This window comes from Centrocercus urophasianus, unplaced genomic scaffold (assembly GCF_019232065.1).
Source record: "Centrocercus urophasianus isolate 14NV4802_14NV808 unplaced genomic scaffold, USGS_Curo_1.0 seq_18, whole genome shotgun sequence".
Taxonomy (NCBI): Eukaryota; Metazoa; Chordata; class Aves; order Galliformes; family Phasianidae; genus Centrocercus; species Centrocercus urophasianus.
The window spans coordinates 14,621,031-14,646,564 of NW_024884733.1; the positions used below are offsets into that span (position 1 = coordinate 14,621,031).

The window sequence follows — 25,534 nt, forward strand, 5'->3', positions numbered from 1 at the left end:
ATGGAGAACTGGAATGCAAACCATGGAATGGTAGAGTTAGCTTCATGCTTAGATTTTGTCACAAGACTCCCCTTCGTGACAGTATTTAATCTTAAAAATTAATCTTTAGTGTGGCTTTAATTTATGCAGTTAGCTGCAATTTGCAACGGGGAAGGCTTGAGCAAAAGCTTGAGAATGCAAACTTCTGGTGAAAAGCAGTTTGAATATTTGTGTAACTGTTGCTGAAGATCTCCAGACTTGAGAAAATCAGCCCTGCCCTTGGCACAGCCTCTCCTTGATTTTTGTTGATGTCTCTGCTTTGCTTCTCCACCAAGTGCTAAGAAGTGAAGGGCAGAAGTTGTTCAGCCCTTCTCAAGCTGTAATAGCTTTGAAAAGTAGCTGTGTTTCAACAGTGTTTCTTTGTGTGTAAAGCAACAAATGTGCTTAACTGGAAGTCGTCTGGTTCCCAAGTTAATTTTGCATCACAGGTGCAAATTCATTTTAATTACTAAAATGAACAGCTGTAGAGGTCAGCTTGCTATGCATCTGGTCCCAAGCCATCCAGAAGGAGGGCTTTGTGTCTGGTGCTAGCAGCACTGATTTTTAACAGCCCTCACTGTTTTCTTGGTGGTTTTGTTTTAATCCTATTCTGCCACTCGAGACTGTTGACATGTGGCAGCTTAAGGTTTTTACTGTGGACAAATAACAAAGGCTATACAGTTCTTTTATACACTGAAGCTGTTGGTTGCAGTCATGAAAAATGATTCTGCTCCAGCTGGGAAAGGTGGTGTTCTTGGTAGTTTGGAGGGGTTGTGTTCTCATGTCACATCTTTCTGTAAACTGCGTTACAACAAATTCTCTTACCTGGGCTTTTCTCATCTTAGTTTGAGCTTCTCAGGCTCCCTCCTTTAGGAGCAGGCATGATGCTTGGAATGGATGGGGTTGTACCTTAGTGTTATAGTTTGGAAATGCAGAAGTGGAAGTGTACAGCAGGGATATTTTTCAGCACATGTCAGTGTGTTAAAACTACTACATGCAGTTTAGAAAGGAATGCTCCTATTTTAAATGCTTTCAGGCATTGGGAATAAGCACTTGATATGTGAGCAGTGAGTGTGTGCTGTTCAAATTTTTTAGATGCAGCAAAAGCTGTGTGGGGTGAGATTTAAAAGGAACGTTACAAAGCTCTGGAGTGTAGAGAGGCAGAGATATGCTGTCCTGGCTGGACCCTGCCTCTCCCTGCAGTTCTGCAGGTAACTTGTGTACGCCTCTGATGTAGAGATGGTGTCATAGATTGTGTAGGTTGAAGTGGTGCAACGAGGAAGATGCTTGAAGGGGTGCTGCATTCTGAAAACTGGTTACTTCTGGTGTAAGTTGACTGGTTTTGTAAAGCATTCCAGGGGAAAAAAAATCCTACAGCTTTGAATTCATTTTTGTGTTGTTACTAATGCTTTAATGTGCTGATTTGTGGAGGACTTTGCTTTTCTCACAGAAGCTTTTCCTTCAGCCATGAGCTCTGTGTGTTTCTGACTCTAGCCTGTCTCTGCCTGTCTCAGCAGTGTGCGTGGTGCAACAGCATTTCTAGATGCAGTGAATTCTAGATGCGGTGTGACTTGAAGGAGGCAAGGTTTTTGTCCTGTAAATAAGCTCAGGCCTCTCAGAGCTCTGCTGCACTCTTGTAGCCTTTGTAATTGCTCCTGTCCTCCAGGTAAGTGACACTCCAGCTCCTTGGAAAAGCAGTCTCTGATGGCATCCTGGTGGCATCCTAAGTCTACTGGAAGCCACAAGAAGAAAAATGTATCTCTTCTGTTTGAGTTTAAACTTACATATACGCACCTGGCAAGCTGCCATGCTTCCTAGGTGGCTGTCATACTTAACGTTTTATTTAAGTCAGAAGTTTCTTGCCTTTGAAGTGGGGCTCACACAGCTGCTGTAAGCTGCAGTATTGGTACAGGCATGAAGATGATGGCACTGGCACTTTGAAGAGATGTTTTCTGTAAGAAATCTTCTCCTGAGTCTTGAGCCTGGTTGTGGTGCAACTTGGAGAAGAACCTGCCCTAGTAGCTCAGTGCTCTTCTCAGGCTGAGGCGCAGCAGGGGAGCCTGCTGGCTGCATGCAGTGACCTGACAGAACAGCCACATTTGCTCGGTTATCTTCCCTTGGCTGTTAATAACAGGGCAAGGTCAGACAATCTTCCACTAGGAACTGAAAGCTGTGGCAGCAACTTGGAAGTTCAAGTACCTGCTTTCTAAAAACAGCCAATAGAACCTATTCTTGGACAATCTGAGCACTGAGTTAGGTGCAGCTCGCTTGTTAGATGACAAGACTGCTTTCTCTGTTCACTAAATAAAAGTATCAAGAGGACAGTGGGATGATTTGCAGGATGAGCCATGATACCATGGCATGAAGGGAATGATGGCTGTACTGCTGGTTTCCAAAGAAAGGTCTGTGTGTAGTTGGGTGTTCTGCTAATGGGAAGACACCTCAGCAGCCTGGGTTTGGGAGTATTTACAGCAGGAAGAGGGTTCTGACCCTGGGCTTCCAGCCTGGTAGCTGACTGCCCCCTGGATGCTGAGCAGAGCCCAAGCAGAGTGCAGTTTGGGATGCTGGTGGGTGCATGTGTCCCTGCTGAGAAGCCAATGGTGCTGCTGGGAGCTGGCTCTGTACTGAGCCTGGGACAAGACAGCAAAGGATGTGGCATAGTATCTTCAGGTGCTTCCTATTGCACTGCAATTTAGACTAGATATTTAAAACTGTATTTTCATTTGGATCTAGCCCTTTCTGGAATGTCTGCTTAGTTAAGCATTCAAGTGAGGTGGCTCTAGGCAGTAGCCTCTTGAAGTTTCAGCTCATTCTTAAGAGTGGTGAGTAAAGATTTATTTTCTAAGTGTACTCAGAAAAGAAAGCTTTTCATTCCTGCTAAAAGAACAGGTTTACTGTTGGTTATGTGCAGGTTTTTGTTTGTTTACAGAGCTGCCCTATATAATGGGGGGAAAAAGGCAGTAATGAAGAAGTACCCAGGAGGGAGGGAGTGCTGTCTGCCCCTGTCCTCAAAAGGAGCTTGTGAGGGGAGAATACAGAGCCAAGCCATCCAGCTAATGCATGTGATCTTTTCTTGCTCCCTTTGGAAGGATTGCTCATCCCACTGAGACAACTCCTTTAATTTGGAAGAAGGTATGTTCAGAGTTGGTTATTTATTTGGACTTGAGGGGAAAAATGGGAGTACGCTGAACTACCACTAAGAGACTGGTTTTCTGTAAGTTGCCTCCTGTTTGCAAGTTCTTTTCTGAAGTAACCCGTGGGAAAAAACATGGCATCACTTCAAGAAACAGCAAAATCATGTTTGGGACACAATTTACAAATTACTCTATTTAAAACTTTAATTTGTGATATTAATGACTGCAAAACACTTAAAATGACATTGTTAAAGGCACATTTCATTTTAATGCATAGTGTACCATTCTAAAATATCCTAATTTCCTTACAAAGTGCTTGAGCAGCCACATACAGATAAAGTATAGCAAAATATATTTACAATCTAGGGTTTAAAATCTTAATCTGCCTAAAAATATTTTAAAACTACAGAGATAAAATTAGTGCTTTCTTTCAGCTTAACTGGGTGAACATACCCTGCCCTCTATTTTTTAAGAGATGTACTTAGATTAAAAAAGAGATTTCTGTACAAGATGTAGTTACAAAAGGTATTTTTCAGGATACTTTCATAATTGCTAAGCACCCCGTTAGATGCTCATATATATATTTGGGAACCAAGGGGGTAAGCTGACTGTACCTCAAAAGTATTTAGTTTCAGCTAGATACAGGAACGTAATTTGTTTCTTAAGCTGGAAACTGCTGAAAAGTTCGTTCACTCCTCCTAACATGATTTGTAGAGTTGGTAAAGATGCCTTTCCTGCTTCCTGGGGTGGGGGAAGCCCAGTTTAGAACAATTAACCGTTATTCCTTATTGCCTTTCCTCTGCCTGACCCTGCAGGTCTGTCCAGCGTCGTGATTTTAAACCACCACCTCACTGTCTGGTGGTTTCTGCTTCATCTTCACACGATTACAATTACAAGCTTTTAATTCATTTCAGTGCTGATTCTCCCTATCTTAGCCCACCAACAGCAAACTCTTTGCCAGGATACACCTGTGAGATTGAATACACGAGTTCTGAATGGTGCTAGAATGAAGGGTGACATGGGACATTTATTTTCTAAGAATTCACGTTTGCTGCAAAACACCAGGTACCACAACAGGTCTTGGAGAACGAGTACACAGTGTCAGGTCTAAATTATTGTTCAACTTTTGAGGTACAGCTTTTAGTGTTAGGAGGTTTATAAAATATACAAGTTTTTTTTATCAAAAATATTTATACATTCTGTTACAAGATATTGCTTTTACTGTTGCTAACTGCCAATCTAAGTTCTGGAGTTCAGCGGCCCATAGGAATATTTTTTCATTCAAAGTTCAATGTTGTTCACGTGGCCACTGTGCAAAATTAATGAAGTGGTGTAATTACATTACTTGCCTGGACATAAGAATACATTACAACTTCCAAATATACATGTTCACAGCATGTATACATTGAAAATCCTTATGTTTCCTAATGGTGATACGATATTGTACAGCAGATACAGGATGATCTAGGTGGTTACATACAGAATGGTTAACTTATCCTCCACTCTGTGAGTGGAAAAGGCATGAGTTTGAGTATAGAAGTGGTTGGGCTCAGGAAATGTATATGCTTTGCTCTTTGTGGTTAGGCTGAGCAACATCCCTGTTACATTCTTTTTTTCCAACCAGAATTTTAAGCCATACTTAAAAAGCTTGAAGGCAAAACTGTTTGGCAAGTGGCTTTGGTAAACTTCCTGGGTTTTTCGGGATTTTTATTTTTCATGGAAGCACTTATGCTGTTGTTGTCTCGAAGGCAAGGCATTTAACATTTTTCCTAATAAATACCATAGAAAATTTATAAAACAAGGCATTATCTGTTCTCAACACCATTATTTTAAGAACAAGAGGAAGGTGTACATAGAAATGTGTAGTTTTACAGACCGCACAAGATGTTTAACTGAAATCATTTGCCTTCTCCAGCTAGAACCATATTCAGTGTGAGTGTCAACAGTATCACAAACTTCTATTTCGTGTGTTTGAGGAGCATTACGTGATTACTAGCTCAAAGTCTGCTTTTCCCATCTAAGGCAGATACTTTAAAAACGTTATCTGCGGTGGAAGAGTGAGAGAAACAGTACAGATCCAAGTGTGCCCACGTGTGGTAAGCTCAGTACAGCCTGGATTCACCCACTCAGCTTAAGAACTCCATAGAACTGCTTTCCAGTGCTCAGATAAAAAACAATATACAAAGAGGCCACTCTTCACAAGAGTGTTAAAACAGTACTTAAAAAGGATCTTCATGTGATTAAAAAAAAACAAAACAAAAACCAACCAAAACAAACAGAAGCTACAGGTGGCACAGAGAGCAATTGGAGGGGCGGTATTCTTCTGAGAGAGGCATTCTTGTGAGCCAGTCAGCTAGGATTTCACAGTGTCTAGAAGTTAACACCAATCAGCAATGTAATCAAAATCTCTGAACATCTCCTGCTCTTCTTCTGAAAGTATCCTTGGTTCCCGAGGTGGAGTGAGGATAGGTGCTTCAGAGGTAAATTCATCGTCAAAATTACTAACATCTTCTCTTCCTCTAATGGTGGGTACAAAAGGAGGCTTCACCTTCTTGGCCAGTAAAGCATTCCAGTCTATTAGCTGTAAAATAAACCAACTGGTGTTCAGTTTCCCCTCTCTGTTCCTTTATGATCCTATACAAAAAATGGTGGCTTCTACTCACCCGGAAGAAGTGATGCTTTTTTACATCCTCAGCATCTTTCTCTCCAGCTCCAAGACGTCGCTCTGGATTTCTTCGTAGCAGCTGACAAAACAAGAAATATTTAAGTGTGAAAATTCAGAAGCAGTGAGAGGAATGAGGGATAAGTACTACTGTATAAGAGTGAACACTGAGACTGGATGGATGAAGTTCATACTGCCTAACTCAGAAAATTCATGGTCCTCAGAGAAAGGTACAGATGAAATTTTATGTAGAAAGAGACAGCATTTCTCCTCTAGTGTCAGTTGAATCAGATCATACAAGCAGCCTGGAATGTGTACTGAGCAGGCCTGCCTCTCTTACTCTGCAAATCTGCTGTGTAATACCTTAGTACCTGAAGTAATCTGTGGGGACAGTGTTCAGCACAGATAATGAAAAGTGCACTTTTTGATGGAGAGGATAGAGAATTTACATAAGCTGAAATTTCTGCTTGCTTGGCTCAGAAGAGAAGAAATCTGATGAGGTACTTCAATGGGCAGTAGGTTCCTTCGTTTTTCCTCATTGTGGCATACCTTCTTTTGGTACTGCCTTAAAAGAGTGTTTGTTTTTTCTTTCTCTAGAAAAACAATCCCCTTCCTGGGAGGAAGCACTCATTTTGAGCTACAGAATATTTCTGCTTTATTGTATATAATTATTAACATTACTTACTGAGACATGCTTTAACTTACTACTGCCTATTCCTAAATTGGGTGCTTGACTAACAGTGCTCAGCATCAGACTTTGAACCAGCTCCAAGAACTGCCCTTCTGTGAAAGAGATGAGCCTCTAACTCAGACACCTAAAGAAATTAAAAGTCTGAAGTTAAGTAGAGGCATTACAATATGGAATAACGTTAATAAAAATCACAATATCAGCTGTTCTCTGAGAAGAGCGGGGCTCTGTAGATGCCAGGTGTATGGTGCTCCCTGCCCCTGTTGGAATGAAACCAAAAGGGGCTAGAAGTCTTTGAATTAAAATATTCATGTGACTACGTTAAGTACCACGTCAGTCAATGCAACAGTGTTCTGTAAGAAAAAGAAACATGGACTTCTCTAGTTAGATATGATGATGAAACTTCGTTCCAGGAGAAAATAGAGCTCTAGTGTTTTACATTTCAAGCAGAAAGGCTTGCTCCTGTGTAAGAAAGTGAAATGGCACTGAGTTTTCTTTTAAGATGAAACTGGTGATGGCATGGCACAGCATAAATGAAACAAATCTGAAATTTAGTTGTAGAAAAAAAATGAGCATAGGTTCTTAAAAGTATTCTGTTCTTCCTGAAAGTTATAAATTCTGTAGGACAAGAGGGAAACACTAATTTTTTAAATTGATGTAATTTCTTACCCGTCTCATTATAGAGATGGCTTCTGTAGACAGAAATCGTGGATATCTTACTTCATCATTTACAATACTGTCAAACACTTCTTCTTCATCATCTCCAGGGAAAGGAGACTGTGATCAAAGTGATAAACCCCACAATTACTGAACAGGCTTAAAAATCGCTCACAGTTCAAAGAAAAAAAAATTGCAACATTGTCAGCTGACAGCTTGGAGTTGGTCTTCCTAAATTGAAACTTTCCTTTCCCTGGAGATACACAATCCTTTTCCATAACTAAGAGAGAAAAGTAAGTTGTTGTTATCCCTTTTTTTTTTTTTTTTTTTTTTTAATCTAAAGGACTGTGCTTTAAAAGTGTGTTTTTAAAAGCAGAAAAACCTATAACTAGTCTCTTTTTTTGAACTCTTGACACAAGATAGAAAATGTGGAAGGCATGTATTAGCTCTTCGCTGGGACAGCTGCCACCCACAAGTTAACACATGAAAGGCTGGTTTGTATCTTCAGCATGTTGTAGCTTAGGAATATTTCTGTTCTAGAGTGGCCTGAATGATGCAGATCACACCTTGCAAGACTTTTGTCTTTTTTTTTCTCCTTAAAAAACCTCAAGAGCTATCTTTGTTTCATAAATAATAAAATGATTAATAAATCTTTAGTTCCCCCCCACATTTTTAGTATGTACACCATCACCACATTGCTCTGGAGATAACTAACAACATAGCATGGCACACACAGCCTTGCCTTCAGCTCTAAGTAACTACTCAATAATAATTTCTTTATACCGTCTCATTCATACAGAACTGGGGCATTCTCTTCTAATGTGTAATTCAGATAATCAGTAACTTCAGCATAATCTTTCACTGCTACCCAGTTCTGTGAATTAAGGTTTTATTCCATTCAAGCTACAGGAGTTAAGGAGTTGATTTTTCAAACTCAGACATTTGAAAAAAGAAGACTGCTACAGCACTACGCATCCAAATTTGACAATAAAAGATGAGGTAACTGAAATGAATAGTTGCTATTGCTCTGCCCTGCATGCTAGATACTGAACTCCCCCAAACCAAACGTGCCATTTTCTTGCTTGGAGACACTGATATTATTGTGTCATTACCATAATTTGATTTAAGGCATAATGATGTAATTAGAAGCAAACCAAACGAATTCAGAGGTTATGTCTCGAACCAACTATGACTCATTTGCTTCCAGAGCAGCTGGAAACTTAGGTCTGTGACATTACTAATCAATTTTGGCAGTGGTAGGAGCAGCTAGTATCAGTTAAATAGTTCCTATTTTTTTCTTCATGAGCCTTGAAGATGTTCACTCTAGAACTAGGTATGTCTATATACATTGTGTATCAATATAACTGTTGTGTGTAGGGCGTATTAAATGTTTCACAGGCCAGTGTTTTGACTTTTGTAACATACACTATTATGACTGTGTTGTATCTTACTGGAACATACCTCACCCACAAGCATCTCATAGATAAGGACACCAAGACCCCACCAGTCTACAGCTCTCGTATAGGAAGTTTCTGTCAGCACCTCTGGAGCAAGGAATTCTGGTGTGCCACAGAATGTGCTTGTTCTGTCTCCAAATCCCATTCCTGAAAGGTTACAATTAATGAAAAACAAGCAGGTTTTCTGCACCTCCACAAATTATTCCTTTAGCAAGTAAAACCTCTCTAACACAACTTCTGCTAAGTGATGCTGAGGTCCTAGGGTCTGTCCTGAAAACTCACTTTAATGAGTTAAGTAAACATTCCCATATTCTTCCCTCCCCTGTCCTTCTTCGAAGTGTGCTTCTGTTTTAGCTTTTCTATATCTAACTCTACACAGTGAGCCAAATTAAGCCTGCAATTACACTTACATCACTGTTATCTTAGCTTGTGAAAAATGTTGTGCCCTACTTCAGTCAAATATGCCCATTGCAAATGCTTCTGCAGTGGCAAAGATACCTATAAATAAAGTTAAACATGAAGCGTAGTGAAACAACTTTGAGCAACATAAGAACTGTGTAATTGCAGGAGGGGCACAATTAAAAAGGGCACCACAAGCACTGATGTGACAGTGGGGGTGCTGCACAGAGCATTTATTGCAGAAAATGCTTTCCTGCAGTAGTCAGTAAGCCACAGAGATTTCCTAGTCCTTGTTTCCTTCTGTCATTTATAGAATTTGAGCTAAAGTGACACAACTTGCTCACGGATGTTTTTAATAATGCTCGAGCACCTACTGAACTTAGAAAATTCCTCTCCCTCTTATGCTGGCTAGAAATGAAATATTTTGGGGACAGACTACACAAATTGAAAAAGGAGATGGACCTTTTCAAGTCTTTCCTCCTTTTGGGGTTTGAGAAGGATACTTCTCTCAATGCAGACAAACCCTTTATCTTACATCTTCAAGCTGGATACTTGAAAGTTAGTTTTTAGCCTCTCGGCCTCCCTTTTGAGATAAATTTTCCTGTTTTAGCTAATACACTAAGTATACAGGCATGACAGACTACGAGTTGTGCAACTATTTGAGAGCTAAAAAAAATAAAAAAATTGAGGTATATCTTGATTTCACTGTACAGGGCCAACTTTGGTTTAGAATAAGGAAATGAGTTTCAGAGCACATGACGACGTAGGAGGCAGCTGTGAGCTATTTCTCACAACTTAAAAAGTTCCCCACTAAGGAACTTCCTTCTGTCTCCACTAATTGCACTGAGATGTATTTTTCCTTCAAGCCATACCAGATCAATATACAAAGTATACATTTGTCAGTAAGGAGCAGACAAGAGCAAGTAAGAAAGCTGATGGAACTTCCCTAGAATAAATAAATAGCGAGCCATTACCTTCTTTGCAAAGACCAAAGTCAGCTATTTTCACGAAGCCTTCTGTGTCCAGCAGTAAGTTATCCAACTTCAGATCTCTACATGAACATTTGAAAATAAGGTTTCTTTAGTGATATTTGAAAGTACTGAAATACATCTGTCAGAAATGTATCAGTGACCACTTACCTATAAACTATTTTGTGTTCATGTAAATACTGAAGTCCAAGAACAACGCATGCGGCATAGAATCTGTTGAAAGAGTAGAAATTTGAAGTTTCAATGGATTCAAGTCTTCCTTTTCAGAAATATGAAGTTGATCATAATGCATTTATTTTATTAGCTATCCTCTGAAAATTATGGTTTGCATTTTCTGGTACTGATTAATTTTGTACAGGATCAGAATTTGAAACTCAAGTGCCAATAGTGTTCAAACTTGCAAGTTGTATGCGTATGTTTACTTGGCCTGAAGGATAAGTTTTCTGTAGGGTTCACCATTGTGGCACTGAAGGATTCCTCATTTCTCTTATTCCTTCTTTTTTTTTTGGCCTTACATCTTATTTTAACTTCTGATTTTATCTTTTTAACGCAATCCTTAAAAAAAAAATATTATAAACATTAAATATCTGTTTGCCATTATTTGCATTCAACTTAGATTCAGGAACACTTAATCTGCATGCGTGTTTTTTTTAATTAAAAATAGTATCAGTATCTGCCCTTTTAAAAACTCAGTAGTATTTTCTGAAATGATACAAGAGGCATGAGGCAATACTGTAATTCTTGCCCAGTGAAACGCAACCAAATGCCCTTTCACTGATGCCACAAAGAGGGGTGGATACTCACACTGCTCTTGGTTCAGAGAAGACATCAGTATGAATGTGCATCATCAGATCCCCACCAGCAGCATATTCCATTACAAAGCAAACGTGATCTTTGGTTTGGAAACAAGCGAAAAGATTCACCAAGAAGGGATGTCTTACACTATTCACAGTTTCAAATATTCGCTTTTCGCACATCAAGCTGCAAATAGAAAAAAAAAACCAAAACAGTAAAACGTAAAGCTGAATCCTGAACCCACAGTTCAACTCTCAGAAAACTGTTGGTAACTTAGATCTTATGCTTCCCCCCCCCCCCCATTCTTCCAAGTTAGATAACAAGAATATTTTTCTTTAGGAAAGAGCTTTTGATACTTCCACATATTAAACTGATGTCAGGATATCTAAGAAGATGCAGTTGGTCCTTCACAAGTGAAAAAAGGCAAGTTAGTGGTTCCTGAAAACAGAATCCTGCCCATTTTCCTACCAAATTAGTTTGTCAATATCATGTAGCATCATGTTGCATCCATTTTAATTATGTATAACATACATAGGCAAAAAAAAGCTACAATATTGTAGATATCTATCTATGAACACTCCTGATTATCTCTCCTTAATGCAGTTGATAGCCAGCTTATTCTTAATACAGTTATTTATTTTTCTCCAACATAAACAGTCATTGAACAGTTGCAGAAGAGCCTTCTTGTGCTGAACCAAGTCAGTTTTGTAATTGCCATTTGACTTCCATACAGAGAAAAATCTTATTTCTTGGACAAAGATTAACAGCATGAGTGTAGACTCATGGGAAAATGTGAGGAACAGAGTATGACAGTATGTTACAAGTTGAGAAATACCATCCTATGTATTTGTGCCAGCAAAGAAAGCATAGGCACTGTCCTCTTGGAATGTGATGGAATTCTATAAAACAAGTAATTAGAAGTGATGATTACAAGAGAGTCTGAATAAAACGCAGGATTGGCTTTAAAGCCAGAGCTATAATACAGGCATAGTAAGAGAAGCACTAAAATAAACAGCGTTCCTGGTCTATTCTGCTTCTTCCTTGCCCCAAAGAAAGGCTACAGGTCTGTAACAGCCAAGTGAACGGGGAGATTTGTTTTGCCCTTTCTCTAAAAGCAATCACTGTTTGGTAGAGCTTATAGGCGTGCCGCATGCAGAAGGAAAACAGAACTGATTTAGGGAATCCACGCATGATGTTTACACACTGACCTGTCTACTTCATCGCGAGCAACAATATCTCCTTTCTTTAAGGCTTTAATAGCAAACATCTCATTTGTGTTTTTGTATTCTGCCAGCAGCACCTGAAACAGAGGATAAACGACTTAAGACTGAAATCCAGTTTTTCACAGAGCCTTGACATCTGATACAGCCTTTTCACATTTACCTTTCCAAAATGTCCTCTGCCAAGTACTGCACAACATCTGAAGTCCTTCAGACTGAACTGAAATCTTTGCTGTGTTCTGTGTAAATAAACACACGCTTTCCAGTTAGCTGACTTCAATAAAGGTTATTCATATTCAACACTAAAACCATAGCATTTTTACCTTCTGTCTTCAGGTTCTCGAATGTTGGTGTATTTTGTGTCTGAATGTGGAACATCGGACTCACAGATTATTCCAGGCTGGAGTTTTGGAACAATACTATTTCTACCATTCTCAAAATCAAAAGTTGATACATCATCCTGTGAAGAAAACAGCATTTGAAAACTTAAAGCAGATTCCTAAGACAAAGAGATGCAGAAATTTTTACCTTAAGCATATGGAATTGTTAACACAAAAATTAACTAAGTTCAAACATTATACCTTAAGATAATACATATAAACAAGCCTTCAACAGAATGGTGAAATCTACTCCTCCAGTTGTTCTGCTCTTTCTTGGGAAAAAAAAAAAAAAAAAAACCAACAAAAAAAGCCCCTACATTTTCCTGAATACTCCCATGATTTTTAGGCTTTCTTTTTATCTTGTGAAAAATCACAGAAACAGTTTGCCACCGTGGATAATGACAGCATCCTGTTTAGACAATTCTGTATGTGTAAGTTATGGAGCTTACTGCTAAATGATGGGAGCATTATGCTAAATAATAATACAAAGGAAGAAGCCCATCATAAAGATACCAACATTACAACCCTGGTAAAACTATATAGCCTGAAATTCTTAACATCAACTTTACTTGCCTGAGCTGGCCTATCAGGAGCTTTCATCTCAGAGGAAGGTTCACATATTTCCCCAAGGGAAGATGCACGAGGTGGAGCAGGTGGAGGCTCAGGCTCCAGCTCAAAGTCCAATTTGGCTACAGGAGAGTCGCTGGCAAGAAAATAAAATAACTTCTCAGCGTACAGCAGAGAAAGGTTTAATAAAAACCAACTTAAAACGGGATGTCATGTACCATAAAATAGACTTCCAAAATAGAACGCTGAGAGGTCTTAAGTGTTGCAGAAAACTCATTTTACATGCCTTTCTGCATAAACATTTCACTTCTCTACTCTCTCTTAAGAGCATTAAAATACTGCAGGTGTTGCCTACCTGGCTGGCAGCGCCAGTTCAGGAATGCGCGCATCAACCACTGGCACTGCGGCAGATACGGATGCTTGAGGGCTGAAGGTGCCAGAGTGGTTTACTGTAGGAATAGCTCTTCTCACCAGCCTTCCCCAAGTGGCTATATTGATATTCATTTGAGGAGCTCTGAGAAATGTTTTGCCTGAGGGATATTGCGAAAAAAGAAAGCGCAAGTAATTTCTTGATTAGCATTTATTATCTGTAATTTTTTACAATGATCATATTCATCAATTTTTAGCTTATGAAGAACAAACTCAATCTGAAGTACTCCTTACAATTCACAATCGCTCACTATTAAGTGCTAATGCATAATAAGGAATTCCTGAACAAAAATTTTCCTAGTGAGGTGCCAAACATCTCATTAGCACTCTTTACTCACAGACAAACATTAAATCTCAGTATGAAAATATCACTTATCTATATAATTTTAAAGTTTCACATGTTTGTATTAAACAATTACCTTGCTGTTTTGAAAAAATTTTCTTCTGTCTCTGAAGTTTTGGTCTTCTTTCAATAACTGGATTGAAAAACGTGACCTGCAGTTCAAGTAACGTATGTTATAATTCAGGTTTCAGAACAAAACACATCCTTAAAAGTTTAAGAAAATAATTTGTTAAGCTATTCTGCAAGATAACACTTGCAATTGTGCCCAAGTGTTTGAAGGAGCAACTCTTACCTCTGCAAACAGAGTGCCTTGTGGTTCAAGATAGAGACACATGCCATGCCGCTGGTTGTCCAGGAAATCTTCCAGCCTCAGAAACTTCACTGCACACAGGGATCTCCAGTCACGCCAATAAACTGAGATTTCCAATTCACGTGACTATGACAGCAAGCAAACACAGGAAATTCCTCAGTAGTAATTCTTCTGCAATAATTACTTCTCCACAACCATAAGATCTAGTGCTTCATGATCAAAATGCAGAGCTTCTATGGCTGTCTAGCCACAGCAAGCAAACTCTCACTAGGATGACTACTGTTCTGCATTAGTTCAAATGTGATCTCCAGCGTCCAAGAAAGAAGACTAAAATTGTCATGAATAGAGGGAAAAAGTGAAAAAAAAATTCACCAGTTTTCAGTCAGTCTAATAAAAGCACTGGTAGTTCAGTACCTCATAGCTTAAACTCTGGCAACAAGATTTTAACTGTTCTTAGAAAGCTCAGCTTTGCTGATTTTTTACATTACATACATGCATCAATTGAATTTCACGGCTGTACAGTGACACTTTGTGTTTGGTACACCTCAGGATGTGTACCTCAAGACTTTATACACCATTTCTAGAAATACACGCAGTTTTTTGTAACATGGTCATGAAAGGAACTGCCTCTATCTTGCCAGTGGGATTATATATTCTTAAGGTGTCTTATAAGCTCCGTACAAAACTTGCTGCAAACTGCAAAATCCTGCAGTGCACCGCAGAGTCAGCGCTGTGTGGTACTATTTTCAGATGGCACAACCTAATTCCACACCATGCATCAGCTCACCCTCTTTATCTGAGAGGTGTGGGTTTCCAAGGAAACCAAAGTAAAGAGGAAGCAACAGAAAAACATCGTAGGGTCGAGAACACGGGTCTGAAATACAGGGGGATGATAGGTGGCCACACCCAGCAGAAGCAAGATTCTTTTCCGGCACCAAAAAACCACTTAAAAAGCCATCTGAAAATAACACACAAAAAGTTATGGACTCCACAACTGCTAGTTTTATTCTGCACTCCTGCTGGGAACCTGGATTTCTCTAGCTGCAGGTCTAAATCTGCTTCTTTCTTCACCCTGGAAGGGATTTGGCTTCGCTTAGATAGGTTGGGGGGTGAGAGTGAAATACTGGTCAGTACAACCAGGAAGGTAGGGGTGTTTTTTTCCTGTTTTTATTCTTTTTTTTTCCCCTAATTATGTATATGCCTGAGATGCCATTTAGATTTCTAAAACAAAATTTAATTTTTAGCCTACTTTACACTGAAAAAAAAGATATCTTTGTACCCTTAAAATACTATGAGTATTAGGTACCTATAAATACATGTCAGAAATTCTCTTCAAAAGGAACATGGAAAAAAGTTATCAAGTGTCATTCCAAATACTGAAGTCCATCAAAATAACACTTAAGGTTCTAGGAAAAAAATGTTAGTGATTTTATTATTCCTTTTCATAAGAACTGATCTGCTTCACCTGAGAACATGTACTAATTATGGATAAACACTGTAAAAATTCTATGATACAGGTTTGCCAAAATATCTGAACTGTGTTTGATACAGTTTCCTTATAAATGAAAAGCTGATTTCAGCACCTTTGTTACAGGCTAAAAAGATACTAAGTGTTGGGCCTTGGAAAAGACATTACATCTCTTCATAAGCGAGAAAAGATAAAAGCTGTAGAACAGCAATCCAGCAGATCAGCTTACCTCCAGGTTACTCCTTCTGTTAAGGACAAAAATATTTGTATACCTATAATTTGAACTTAACCACAACAGTAAAAAAAAAAAAAAAAAAAAAGTTTTTATATATATAAAAACATTTATATGTAAAAAGCAACATTACTTTAATCTACATAATTAACTATACATGTCAATGAAGTAAGACTGCATCTTTACCCTGTCTAGTTCCAGTGTAAATTTCTGATCCCACGACTGATTGGAAATTGGTTTCCAGCTAGTCTGCCCAACCACAGTGTTATCCAGCTTCAGTACAGCACAGACTTCATCTGTAAGTAAAGTACACAAACTCAGCTTAGAACTATAAGAGGATTTTCCACAAACAAAGAGGTCTTCAGAAAGTTTCCCTTAAAAAGAGCTCTCATATTTAATTGGTTCTTATGATCATAATAGCGCAGGCTTTTTTATTTCTATTTTTAAATCCATAACAACTTGACAGCTGAAGGAACACTAATTTTACAGCTTCAAGTCAATTTAGTATTTCTAATTACAAAACACAGCATGCATATTAAAATGTAAATAAAAGGTAAGCATAAAAATAGAAAGTATACTGAACTGGACAAGTCATCCGTTTTCAGAAGGTTTTTACTAATCCCAGCTTTAGCTTTAGTGGTTCTGCCCATGAAAGTTGTTCTGACTTCATTTGGACTCCAACCAGGTAGAGTAACTGATGTGGCTTTCGATCGACCAGGAACATTTTCTAAGATGTCTTGGCAGCCCATTAGCCTAACTTCCAGGGTACCTAGAACAAGACAAACAACTACCTGTCAAAAATTTCTGTGCTCAGATGTGCCAAGTGAATGACTAATGATTGATATTATGGCAATAGCTCATATTGTAAACTGTGCTGGGTATAATAACAATCAGATAAAAAACAAGCGATAGACTTAAGATAGACAAACCTGAAGATAAGCATTAAAAAAAGTGAAGTATGTGAGAGTCAGCCTTCTAGAAGGAAGCAGCAGTCCACCACAATGCCACAAAACCAGTTTTTGTTGTATAATTTAGCCTCAGAAAAACTTTTCTTCTGTTAAGCATCGAACTGACTTGGGTTCAAGTTCTAAGAAGCGCCACTTTCTAAAGTGACCAATTGAACATTGCTCATGGGACAGTCTGAGTTTTTCCTTGAGTTTTACATAACCAAGTAGTACAGGATAATAAACAAGCAATACTGGATAGATTGCTTAGATAATTAACATGAGCACACTGATTGTTAAGACTTGTGTTTAAAATAAAACAAGAAATGAAATCTGCCCGCTGGCTGCTTAAGTCCAGTTTGAGTTAGCATATAATTCACAATCACTGAATTGTTAGAACTTTACTGAATTGGGATTTATTAAAGCTGAAACAGCTGAGAAGCTGTTCTCCAACATCTTCAACCAACTGAGGAAGAGGCTGTGGTTTTAATTTGAAAGAGCTTCCTCCAGCAGCACAGCAGCATCTGAACGTAACGGCTTACCGTATCCTGTAAAGATAGCATCTGTAAAGCTATGACACAACCAGCAGTGATGAAATTGACTATTAAAAGTGGTGAAATCAGTTCAAAACCATGTAGTCACCTAGAAACACAGCTCTTAGGGTAGTGTAGCTCCTATGTACATAACTGCATAACTTAAAAATACTCTTTCATAATAGAAGCTAAATCAGACTGAACCTACAAATAGCCTCGCAATATTACAGCCCACAAAACAGACTGACAGACCAATCTGAGATCAAATTCCATCTTCTAGGATCTAATAATCATAAGTGACAGCTTATGTTTCTGAGAACAGCAAAATGGTATAAACAGCAAGGATTCTGTTGGCTCCCCAGGCAGTTTACAAAATAAAATACTTAATTCCAGAACTGTTTAGAAAAACATCCCGATAAATTAATATCCAGAAAGATCATAATCTTGTAGAATGAGATACATACAAGAAAGTCCCACTGGAGCATTTAAAATAGTATGACAGTAGCATTCATCTATATTTCACAAAATGTTAAAGGCAAAATCAAAGACACTGCTAGATCTAGTTGAATACAAAGGCTCTGTATAGTTAATTTGAAAGTGACAAATTAAGAGCTTTACAAGGATGTAGCTCTGTTTTGATTATTCCTATTGGAAAGTACCAGTATATACCTTAATATGTACCTATTGATTGTATTCAGAGAGAAGTTTGTCACTGTAAGGCATATGAGCTGTGATTATCTTTAAAAAAAAAAAAAAAGACTAAAAAAAGGCTGTTTTAAAAAAGGCACGATGTGCTGTGCCCTGATCATACATCATTTGAGGGGGAACTTCTTTATCAAATACAATCCCTCCACTCTGTATCCTCATAAGGGCTCTTGTCTGAGGTTCTGATGCTTTTTACCCTCAGTTACTTTTGGTAACAAAATGTAGGGCAAGTAGTCTTTCCATTATTGCTGCAGCTTGGCAGAAGAGTTTCTCTTTTTCTTTTAAAATAGAACCCTACTTGAAATTCTGGTATCAGTTATACACGCTTGAAGAGAGCAGCCTTCAAGTTAGAGATTGTAAAACTTTTTCCTTTGTTGATGGTTGGTTTAATAGTTACGTACAGAACTGTTTAGGAAACAAACCAAACTCTGTACCGGCAATTCTTACGTGGCCACTTAATAAATATATTTAGTAAAGCAACATATCTTCAAGTGTTCAAAAGTATTTACTTCGAGAGCATCAGGAGGGAAAATACTTAACAGTTCTGTCAAAGTCTGGCTCATCTGTTTGAAAAGTTTACTTCTAATGAAGGACAATACTTTCAGGTGAACCAACTTTGAAAAACTGCATAAAGCTTTTAAGTATGTTCCCTCACAGTAGGTTAAGTCTGTCCATTAGTAGGGGCTTTGATAACCGTGCATTTTTGTTAGGATCTCCCTCTTTGCTTTAGAAATAAGTAAGTTTCTAGTAACATAAATCTCAACTTCCAGGAAGCCACTGTAGTCCAGTGAGCAAAATAGGGATTGGGAGGAAATCTGGGTGCCTATTTCCAGCTCTGTCATACTTGTTATATGACCAGAGAAGTCACTTAACCCTTCTGCACTTCAGTTTCCCCATCTGTAAAACGGGGATAATAACACTTGCCCACCTTTAAAACTGCTTGATAACGTGAAGATGAAAAGCAGTGAACGCTCACAATACTGTTCCCTAGTGACCTAACTTAAGGCCAGAACTTCACTTTCATTTCAGCTGGATTATAAAATGGTGAACAAATAAATCACAGACATTGCATTGTTCACTTTAAAATGCCTTTGTCTAAAAACAAACAAACAAAAAAAGCAGACCAAAGAACCAACAATGAAATATCTCCAGAAAGGCAATAAAGTTAGCACTAAAGACTAGTTTTATACCATGTAATGAAAATAAAAGAACTCCCATAAAGCATACCTGTTAAAGCTGCTGGTTTGGACAGTGTACTGTATTGGTTCTGAGTAGATATTACACTTTGACGAGGACTTAATGTGGGTGAAGAGACCAATGAAAGCTCCTCTATAATAATACCACTTTTGGGATGGTTTTTAGGAAGTTCATTCAATCTCTGTTCCAGTGAATACTTTAACAGGTCCAACTTCTGGCTTGATTCATTAAATCTTGCTTGTGCCTTTTTAAAATACAAAAACAAACACAATATTTGTTGTTTTTTTTTCCCCTTGAAAGAACATTTAAAGTAAAGTTTCAGAAATTGTAATGACAAATTACTTCTGAAAGTGCCTTTCTGTCAGTAACCTTCCCAGATCCAAGTAATTTCATCACATTCTTTGCACCTTCTGCAACAGCATATTCTATCCTAAAATGATGCCGTAGTTCTTCCATTCGGAGTTCAAGAGGGCTTATCACAGGTTTTGCTGCAAAGAAATATAAACAGACGTCACTGAAAACCACACCCTTTCTCAGTATCTTTATATATTAAACCCTCCCCAATGCACACAGAGGGGGAAAAAAATCAGCTTCAGTATGTCATAAAAATAACAGTGAAGTTCTAATTAAAAAAAAAAAATAAATTCTTTTTTGAAGAACAAAAGCAGTAATCACAGCCTCACTCCAGTAAACAGGCACTAGCACTTGTGGGGCTGTAACTGCTAGAAGGTGCAAGAAATAAAGGACATCACTGGGGAAGCTATGGGATAAATGACCTTCATAGAAAGCCAAATCTTCCAAACATCAGCAGCTGGCAGAAAGAAGTTCTGAGACTTGCACATTTCTTAATCATATTCTGAGGGTTTATCTTTCAAATTACTCTGTAGCTACATATATCCCTGATCAGTTTTTGAGAATTCTCTTGCTTCATAGTAAATGCCAAGTATAATGCTGAATGGTTTGCATTACATAGTTTGCATTAACAGCTTTTAATATCCAGCTCTTACGACATTAAGATTTCCTAAATGAAAAAAGTCTCCTAGATATACTCCTTACTGTGTTCATCTCTAGGAGTAGCAGGAACATTAAAGGCCTTTGAAAGCCCTTTCTAGCATTAACACCTATAGATAAAACAATATGCACTTTCATGGGTGCGCACTTTTTATCCTGCTCATGCTTTCTTGCAAGTCTAGGCTAGAAAGCAGACTATACATTTTGAGGATTTCTTTGTTTTTCTGTTTTTCAAATAACATGCACAACCCATGTGCTAAGGTGGGGTATTGAAAGCCAGAAGTGTCATAACTGTAAAAACATCCAAGTCCACAAAACAAACAATACCTAGAGAGTACACTGAGGCCCTGATTAGGAGCATTATCTTACAATTTCAGTACTCTGTGAGATGCATACAAATGAAGCTTAAAACTTAGAGATGTACCAAATATGCCACAACTTTTACTACACTCATGGCTATTAAAGTTCAGGAGGTGTGCAATTTTAAAGCTACTTTTGAATGCAGTAATATCTGTGTGTTTCAAATTGGCTCTCTTTTTTAAAAAATACTGATTTTTGGACTACTTCCCAGTCAAGCCTAAAGGCTAATATAATAAAAGTTTCCTTACACCTCTGTTCTCACTAGTACTAATTAGGTCAATCTATTTAAGGATGACAAACAGGCTTTATACTTACATCAGTTTTGTTTTGTTTTGTTTTTTAGGATAGTGAAAAGTACATACTTTTCTTTAAAGTACTAGTTATTGTCAAAACAGAGAAAACACACACACAGAATGAAGCCTACAGAACAGGAGTGGACTTGATAAGGAATGAACAAGATGATGAAGAGAGCCTGTATTTCTCTTCGATAAGCTTCAAGGTACTTTGCTATTTTCAGTTCATGCAAGTTTGTCTAACCTTTGTTTTAGAAATTTAGCTCTGTGTGCAAACAGGTACATATCTATGTGGTATTCTGACATTAATAAGATCAATATTTATTTTTGTAGTCCATCACCATTATCAAAAGCCAATTCATTGGTCTGAACTGCCTGAAGAATCTGCATCCTTATAACTTCTATTTTTGTCTTGCTGTCTTGGAGCATCTGTTGAGCTGTGGCAAGAAGTTTTCGATCCTATTGAAAGAAAAAAGATAATAAACTCTTCACAATACAATACATTGAAAGCTTTAAAGACCACTTGCTCAGGAACAACAACTATGTAGCTCATTAGATATAGCAGACCAATTCAACTAACCACGTTAAGAATCTAGAGGAAATCAGGTTAGGACCAAAGGGTATTCAGATTAATTTATAGACTACAAACCACTCCCATGGAAACTCTGTTTAAAGCTGGATACAGGAGGCACAGTCTAGAAACACCCACCTGTAGATGAATGTATTTCAAAAGTGTAAAATACCTCCATCCTATGGAGAATGACAAGTTTATAATGAATCATGGAATGGCTTAGGTTTGAGGGGACCTCAATGATTACCCAGTTCCAACCCATCTGCCATGGACAGGGCTGCCACCCACCAGCTCAGGCTGCCCTGGGCCCCATCCAGTGTGCCCTTAAGCACCTCTAGGGATGGGGCACCTACAGCTTCTCTGGGCAGCAGTGCCAGTACTGCAGCACTGAGTAAAAAACGTCTCCCAAATGTCTAACCTAAATCTGCCCTCTTTTACTTTTAAGCTTTTCCCCCTTGTGAACATAAGAACTCTTCTAATAACTCTTCCAACAACCAAATCTGCTAGACTAAATAGATACAAGAATCACTGTGCCAATTCACCTGAGTTAAACTTCAATCTCTACATTAGAAATACGAAGTTAATTCACATAGCATGTTATATTTAATTATAAATAATTCTGCTTTATTTTTGCCTGATCAAACTGATTATTTTTCCATGAATAAACACAAAATAGCAGATTACTTCACTATTTCATCAGCAACTTAGGGACAACATTTTTTTTGCCCCAAATAGATGGAGGTACCCAATTCCTTTTATCAAAAGTCATAACAAGAAAAGCAGCTTAGAGGAGAACATTTCTGAAAATGAACTTTCAGATTCATCAATAATACCAATTCACTCTCAGGAGTGTGGATAGATATCCTCACATGTTTTTCAGGTATACAGTGTTTTTGGTCCCAGAGCTTCTAGAGACTTGATTTATGATGGATTATCAAATGGTTGTTGGATAGGGAGTTACAAGATAACTTAAGGATGACCTGACTTAGATTCAAGCAGAAAAGGAGCGTGGGAAAAATTAAGGCAGTCAATTTGTCATGGCTGTGCAGTGCCAGATTAACAAACAGTAATCAGTACAGATAAATACTGCACTTGCTGTAGCCCAAAGGCCACTCTGGTTAACTTATTTTGCAGCCACCCCATAACCTCATTATGAAGCCATTTTAATGTAAACGTGGTTTATACTTAAATTTTTAATTTTCAAATGAACTTACCAACTATTTAAGACTTAAAAAAATACACATATATATTTCTCCCCTTATCCCCATCAAGACAACTACTGCATAGTAGATTCCCAGAGCTAGAAGTATTGGCACTACAGTGCACGTGAGTACTATAAGGAGGATGTTAGAAAAATCAGTGTGCTGAGAAGAAAAAAAAAATTGCCTTCACAGATCTCTACTATGACCTTGCACCGAATGTATCACCCACTCTGATATTTTTTATACTATATATCCTGCTGGGTACATACTCTTGATTTTAATTTGTAATATTAATCAGTGTTTCAAATATGAAGACTAGCATAAGCCTTATGTTTATAACGTCCTTATGCTGAAGATTCCACATCAGCTATCCATCTATTTAATTAGTACGCTTAATTTTGTTAAATGAGTGCCTTCTCAAATACTAATATCACCTTTTGAAATAACTACTGTCTACAGCAGAGCATAGGATTTAACTGATTACATACAAGTCAGAATCGTATATTAAACTTCATCCATGCATCATCCTGACGCACACAAACTCTGAAAGCATTTTTCATCTTTGTTTTCATCTCATTTTTCGCGTTACTTGACCTGATTGTCTCCCACACCCTGTCACTCCAGTGGATGCGCTTGCTGAGGAGCACCAACGTGTGAAGCTGAGCTAATGTAAGATTACTGAACTAGCCAGAGATTCTAGCTCACCCTATGTTTTCAAGGGAAAGAACATCCCATCCTCAAGATCAGGATGGATGTGTTATACTTAGCAGCTCCGTTAGTGATGGGGTCTGAACAAAAATATGTCAAAGCATCTCTTGTGTACACAGAAACTGACAGTGCCTGATAAACTGATCTGCAAAAGCTGTCACGGGATCTCAGACAGATCTCAGCAAGTCCAAGGAAAAATGATCCAGTACCTCAGAAACACATCAGAATAGGTTGAGCTGAATGTTATTGAAGAAAGCAGACTAAGTTCAAATGGAAAACCCTTCACCTGAGAAAACATACTTCTTATTATTAGCAGACTACTGGTTGTTTTTTGTTTGTTTGTTTGTTTTAAATCTTTAAGAAACAAACTATGACCTCCCTCCATTAAAGTTACGTTTGAAAATCATACAGCAAATCTGAAATTCCATTGTGGTATGCCTGGGTAACAAAATAGTTTAATATATTTTAAAGAGGGCCCTTTTCAATGTTCCCAATTACGTGTTGGATTCAAAGTGAGAATTTTCTGCCCCTTTTGGCCACCTCATCCAGAAACTTTAAGTTCAGCTTTCTACAACCTAACCATCACACTTAAGCCTACGGTATGCTGAATTACCCTGCTGAATTACCTCACTACACAGTACTATGACCATGAGAATGAATACACATCCTTTCCATCCAGCTTGCTGAAGCAGCTGGCAATGCTCTTGTGTTTCCAGCTTGTTCTCCCCAGCGCAGTTACCACATACACCCAAACTGGTAAGCTCATTTGAACCAATTGAAAGAACAAGATTCAATCAACAATTTTAATTACATGCCTCAGTCATAAAGTGAGCCAGAATTTACCTCTTGTTCCTGGTCTGATCAAAGCTTGCTAGCAATGTCTGATGTTACAGCCTGAGTGTTTAGTTAAGTTCTTTTCAGGCTGTTATAAGGTTACTTGCTGAGGGTTTATTAGGGATATAAATCATGTACATCTTTTGATCCATTTGGATCAACTGATTATTATTTTTGAGCTAGCTTGATGTTAAGTACATGGCCCCAGAGGATGTGGACTCCAGGGTTTCCAGGAGCTGAGGACTGCATTCCCTGGTCTTTAGTCATAAGGCACTGCAGATACCTCTTCCAACTGCCCCAGGCTAGGAGGTGACAGGTCACTTTCAGCTAAGGCTACCAGCACCAGCTGGCTCACAGGTCGGCATGGGCTTGATGGCACTTATGGACCATCTAGTCTAAAATGATTTTTCAGAAAGTGAGCAGCACTCTGTGGTTTTAGCAAGAGGTACAAAGAAGTCAAAGAGTAGGCAGGTACAAAAGTAATCTGCCTCTCCACCAGTCCCTGGAGGAAATTCATTGACAAATACGTAGTTCCTCACCAATACTTTTTGGTGAGTACAAATTCCAACTGGCAGCAATGCAATTTACAGAAGTTTACTTTTCAAATCAAACATTTCTTTTGAATAAGTTCACTGACTCATCTCATCTATGTGTTGGGCCAGCCAGATAAGAACTTAAAACATTTCAATTGTATTTACCAACTTCTTAACACCAACCAAGCTACTACATATTATTTATTATACCTACGTCAGTTTTTCACCTTAGTTTGGAGATTCGTTTCATCTCCATAATGATGTAATAAGAGGAAAGCAAAGGTAATTAGTAACTAACAAAAGCAGAAGGGGCTGCAAGTAGGATCCCCCTAGACACTGTTTTACTCATTTGAGAAGCATGATTACCTTATACTCAAAATAAGTCTTCCCCTTCTACCCGCATTAAAAAATTAGGTGAGTCTTTCAGTTGAGTTAAGGGCTCTCTTCATGTACGACGAATTTTATTACCTAGTTAAGACTATGTAATAAGTCAAACCCATCTAGGAGTTAGCAAGCCCCTTCCCTACCTCTTGGAGAACTTCTAGTTTCAGTTTGATGTTATCAGGTAACTACCTCTAGAATACCACGCTTCTGTTAAATAAATCAGTAAATAAGCACAAGGGAGAGGGAAAGAGAGGAAGTATTTCACATATCTGTGTACCAGTGTTGATTATAACAATGCTATCTGAATATTTTGCTTCTCTTATTGAAACACATTTTTTGATACGAGTCTTGTTACTAGCAACTAAAATGAGATGAAAATTTCAGAAATGTATCTGGCAATATCACCTTCAGTATAATTGTCATGCACATCTTAACTTTAACAGATGTACATTTTTCAGCGGGGCTAGAAAAAGCATCAGCCACCACCTGATTCCATACCAAGCTCTGCTGC

At 38.2% G+C, this 25,534-nt stretch overlaps 1 protein-coding gene across 1 annotated transcript in view; it reads right to left on the reverse strand.

The window, feature by feature from the left end:
* Positions 1–3,299: 3,299 nt before the first annotated feature.
* Positions 3,300–25,534, reverse strand: part of PKN2 (protein kinase N2) — a 52,457-nt gene continuing 30,222 nt past the window's right edge. Inside the window, exons 4-22 of the mRNA XM_042819884.1 lie at positions 21,133–21,250; positions 19,470–19,615; positions 19,158–19,371; positions 16,332–16,517; positions 15,935–16,044; positions 14,031–14,174; positions 13,815–13,890; positions 13,322–13,496; positions 12,973–13,102; positions 12,343–12,479; positions 12,183–12,258; positions 12,008–12,099; positions 10,809–10,985; positions 10,155–10,217; positions 9,990–10,066; positions 8,621–8,763; positions 7,172–7,279; positions 5,816–5,896; positions 3,300–5,733 (exon numbers count right to left, since the gene is read on the reverse strand). Coding sequence (XP_042675818.1) covers positions 5,530–5,733; positions 5,816–5,896; positions 7,172–7,279; positions 8,621–8,763; positions 9,990–10,066; positions 10,155–10,217; positions 10,809–10,985; positions 12,008–12,099; positions 12,183–12,258; positions 12,343–12,479; positions 12,973–13,102; positions 13,322–13,496; positions 13,815–13,890; positions 14,031–14,174; positions 15,935–16,044; positions 16,332–16,517; positions 19,158–19,371; positions 19,470–19,615; positions 21,133–21,250 — 2,457 coding nt within the window. The 3' untranslated portion in view covers positions 3,300–5,529. The remainder of the gene's footprint in view (positions 5,734–5,815; positions 5,897–7,171; positions 7,280–8,620; positions 8,764–9,989; positions 10,067–10,154; positions 10,218–10,808; positions 10,986–12,007; positions 12,100–12,182; positions 12,259–12,342; positions 12,480–12,972; positions 13,103–13,321; positions 13,497–13,814; positions 13,891–14,030; positions 14,175–15,934; positions 16,045–16,331; positions 16,518–19,157; positions 19,372–19,469; positions 19,616–21,132; positions 21,251–25,534) is intronic.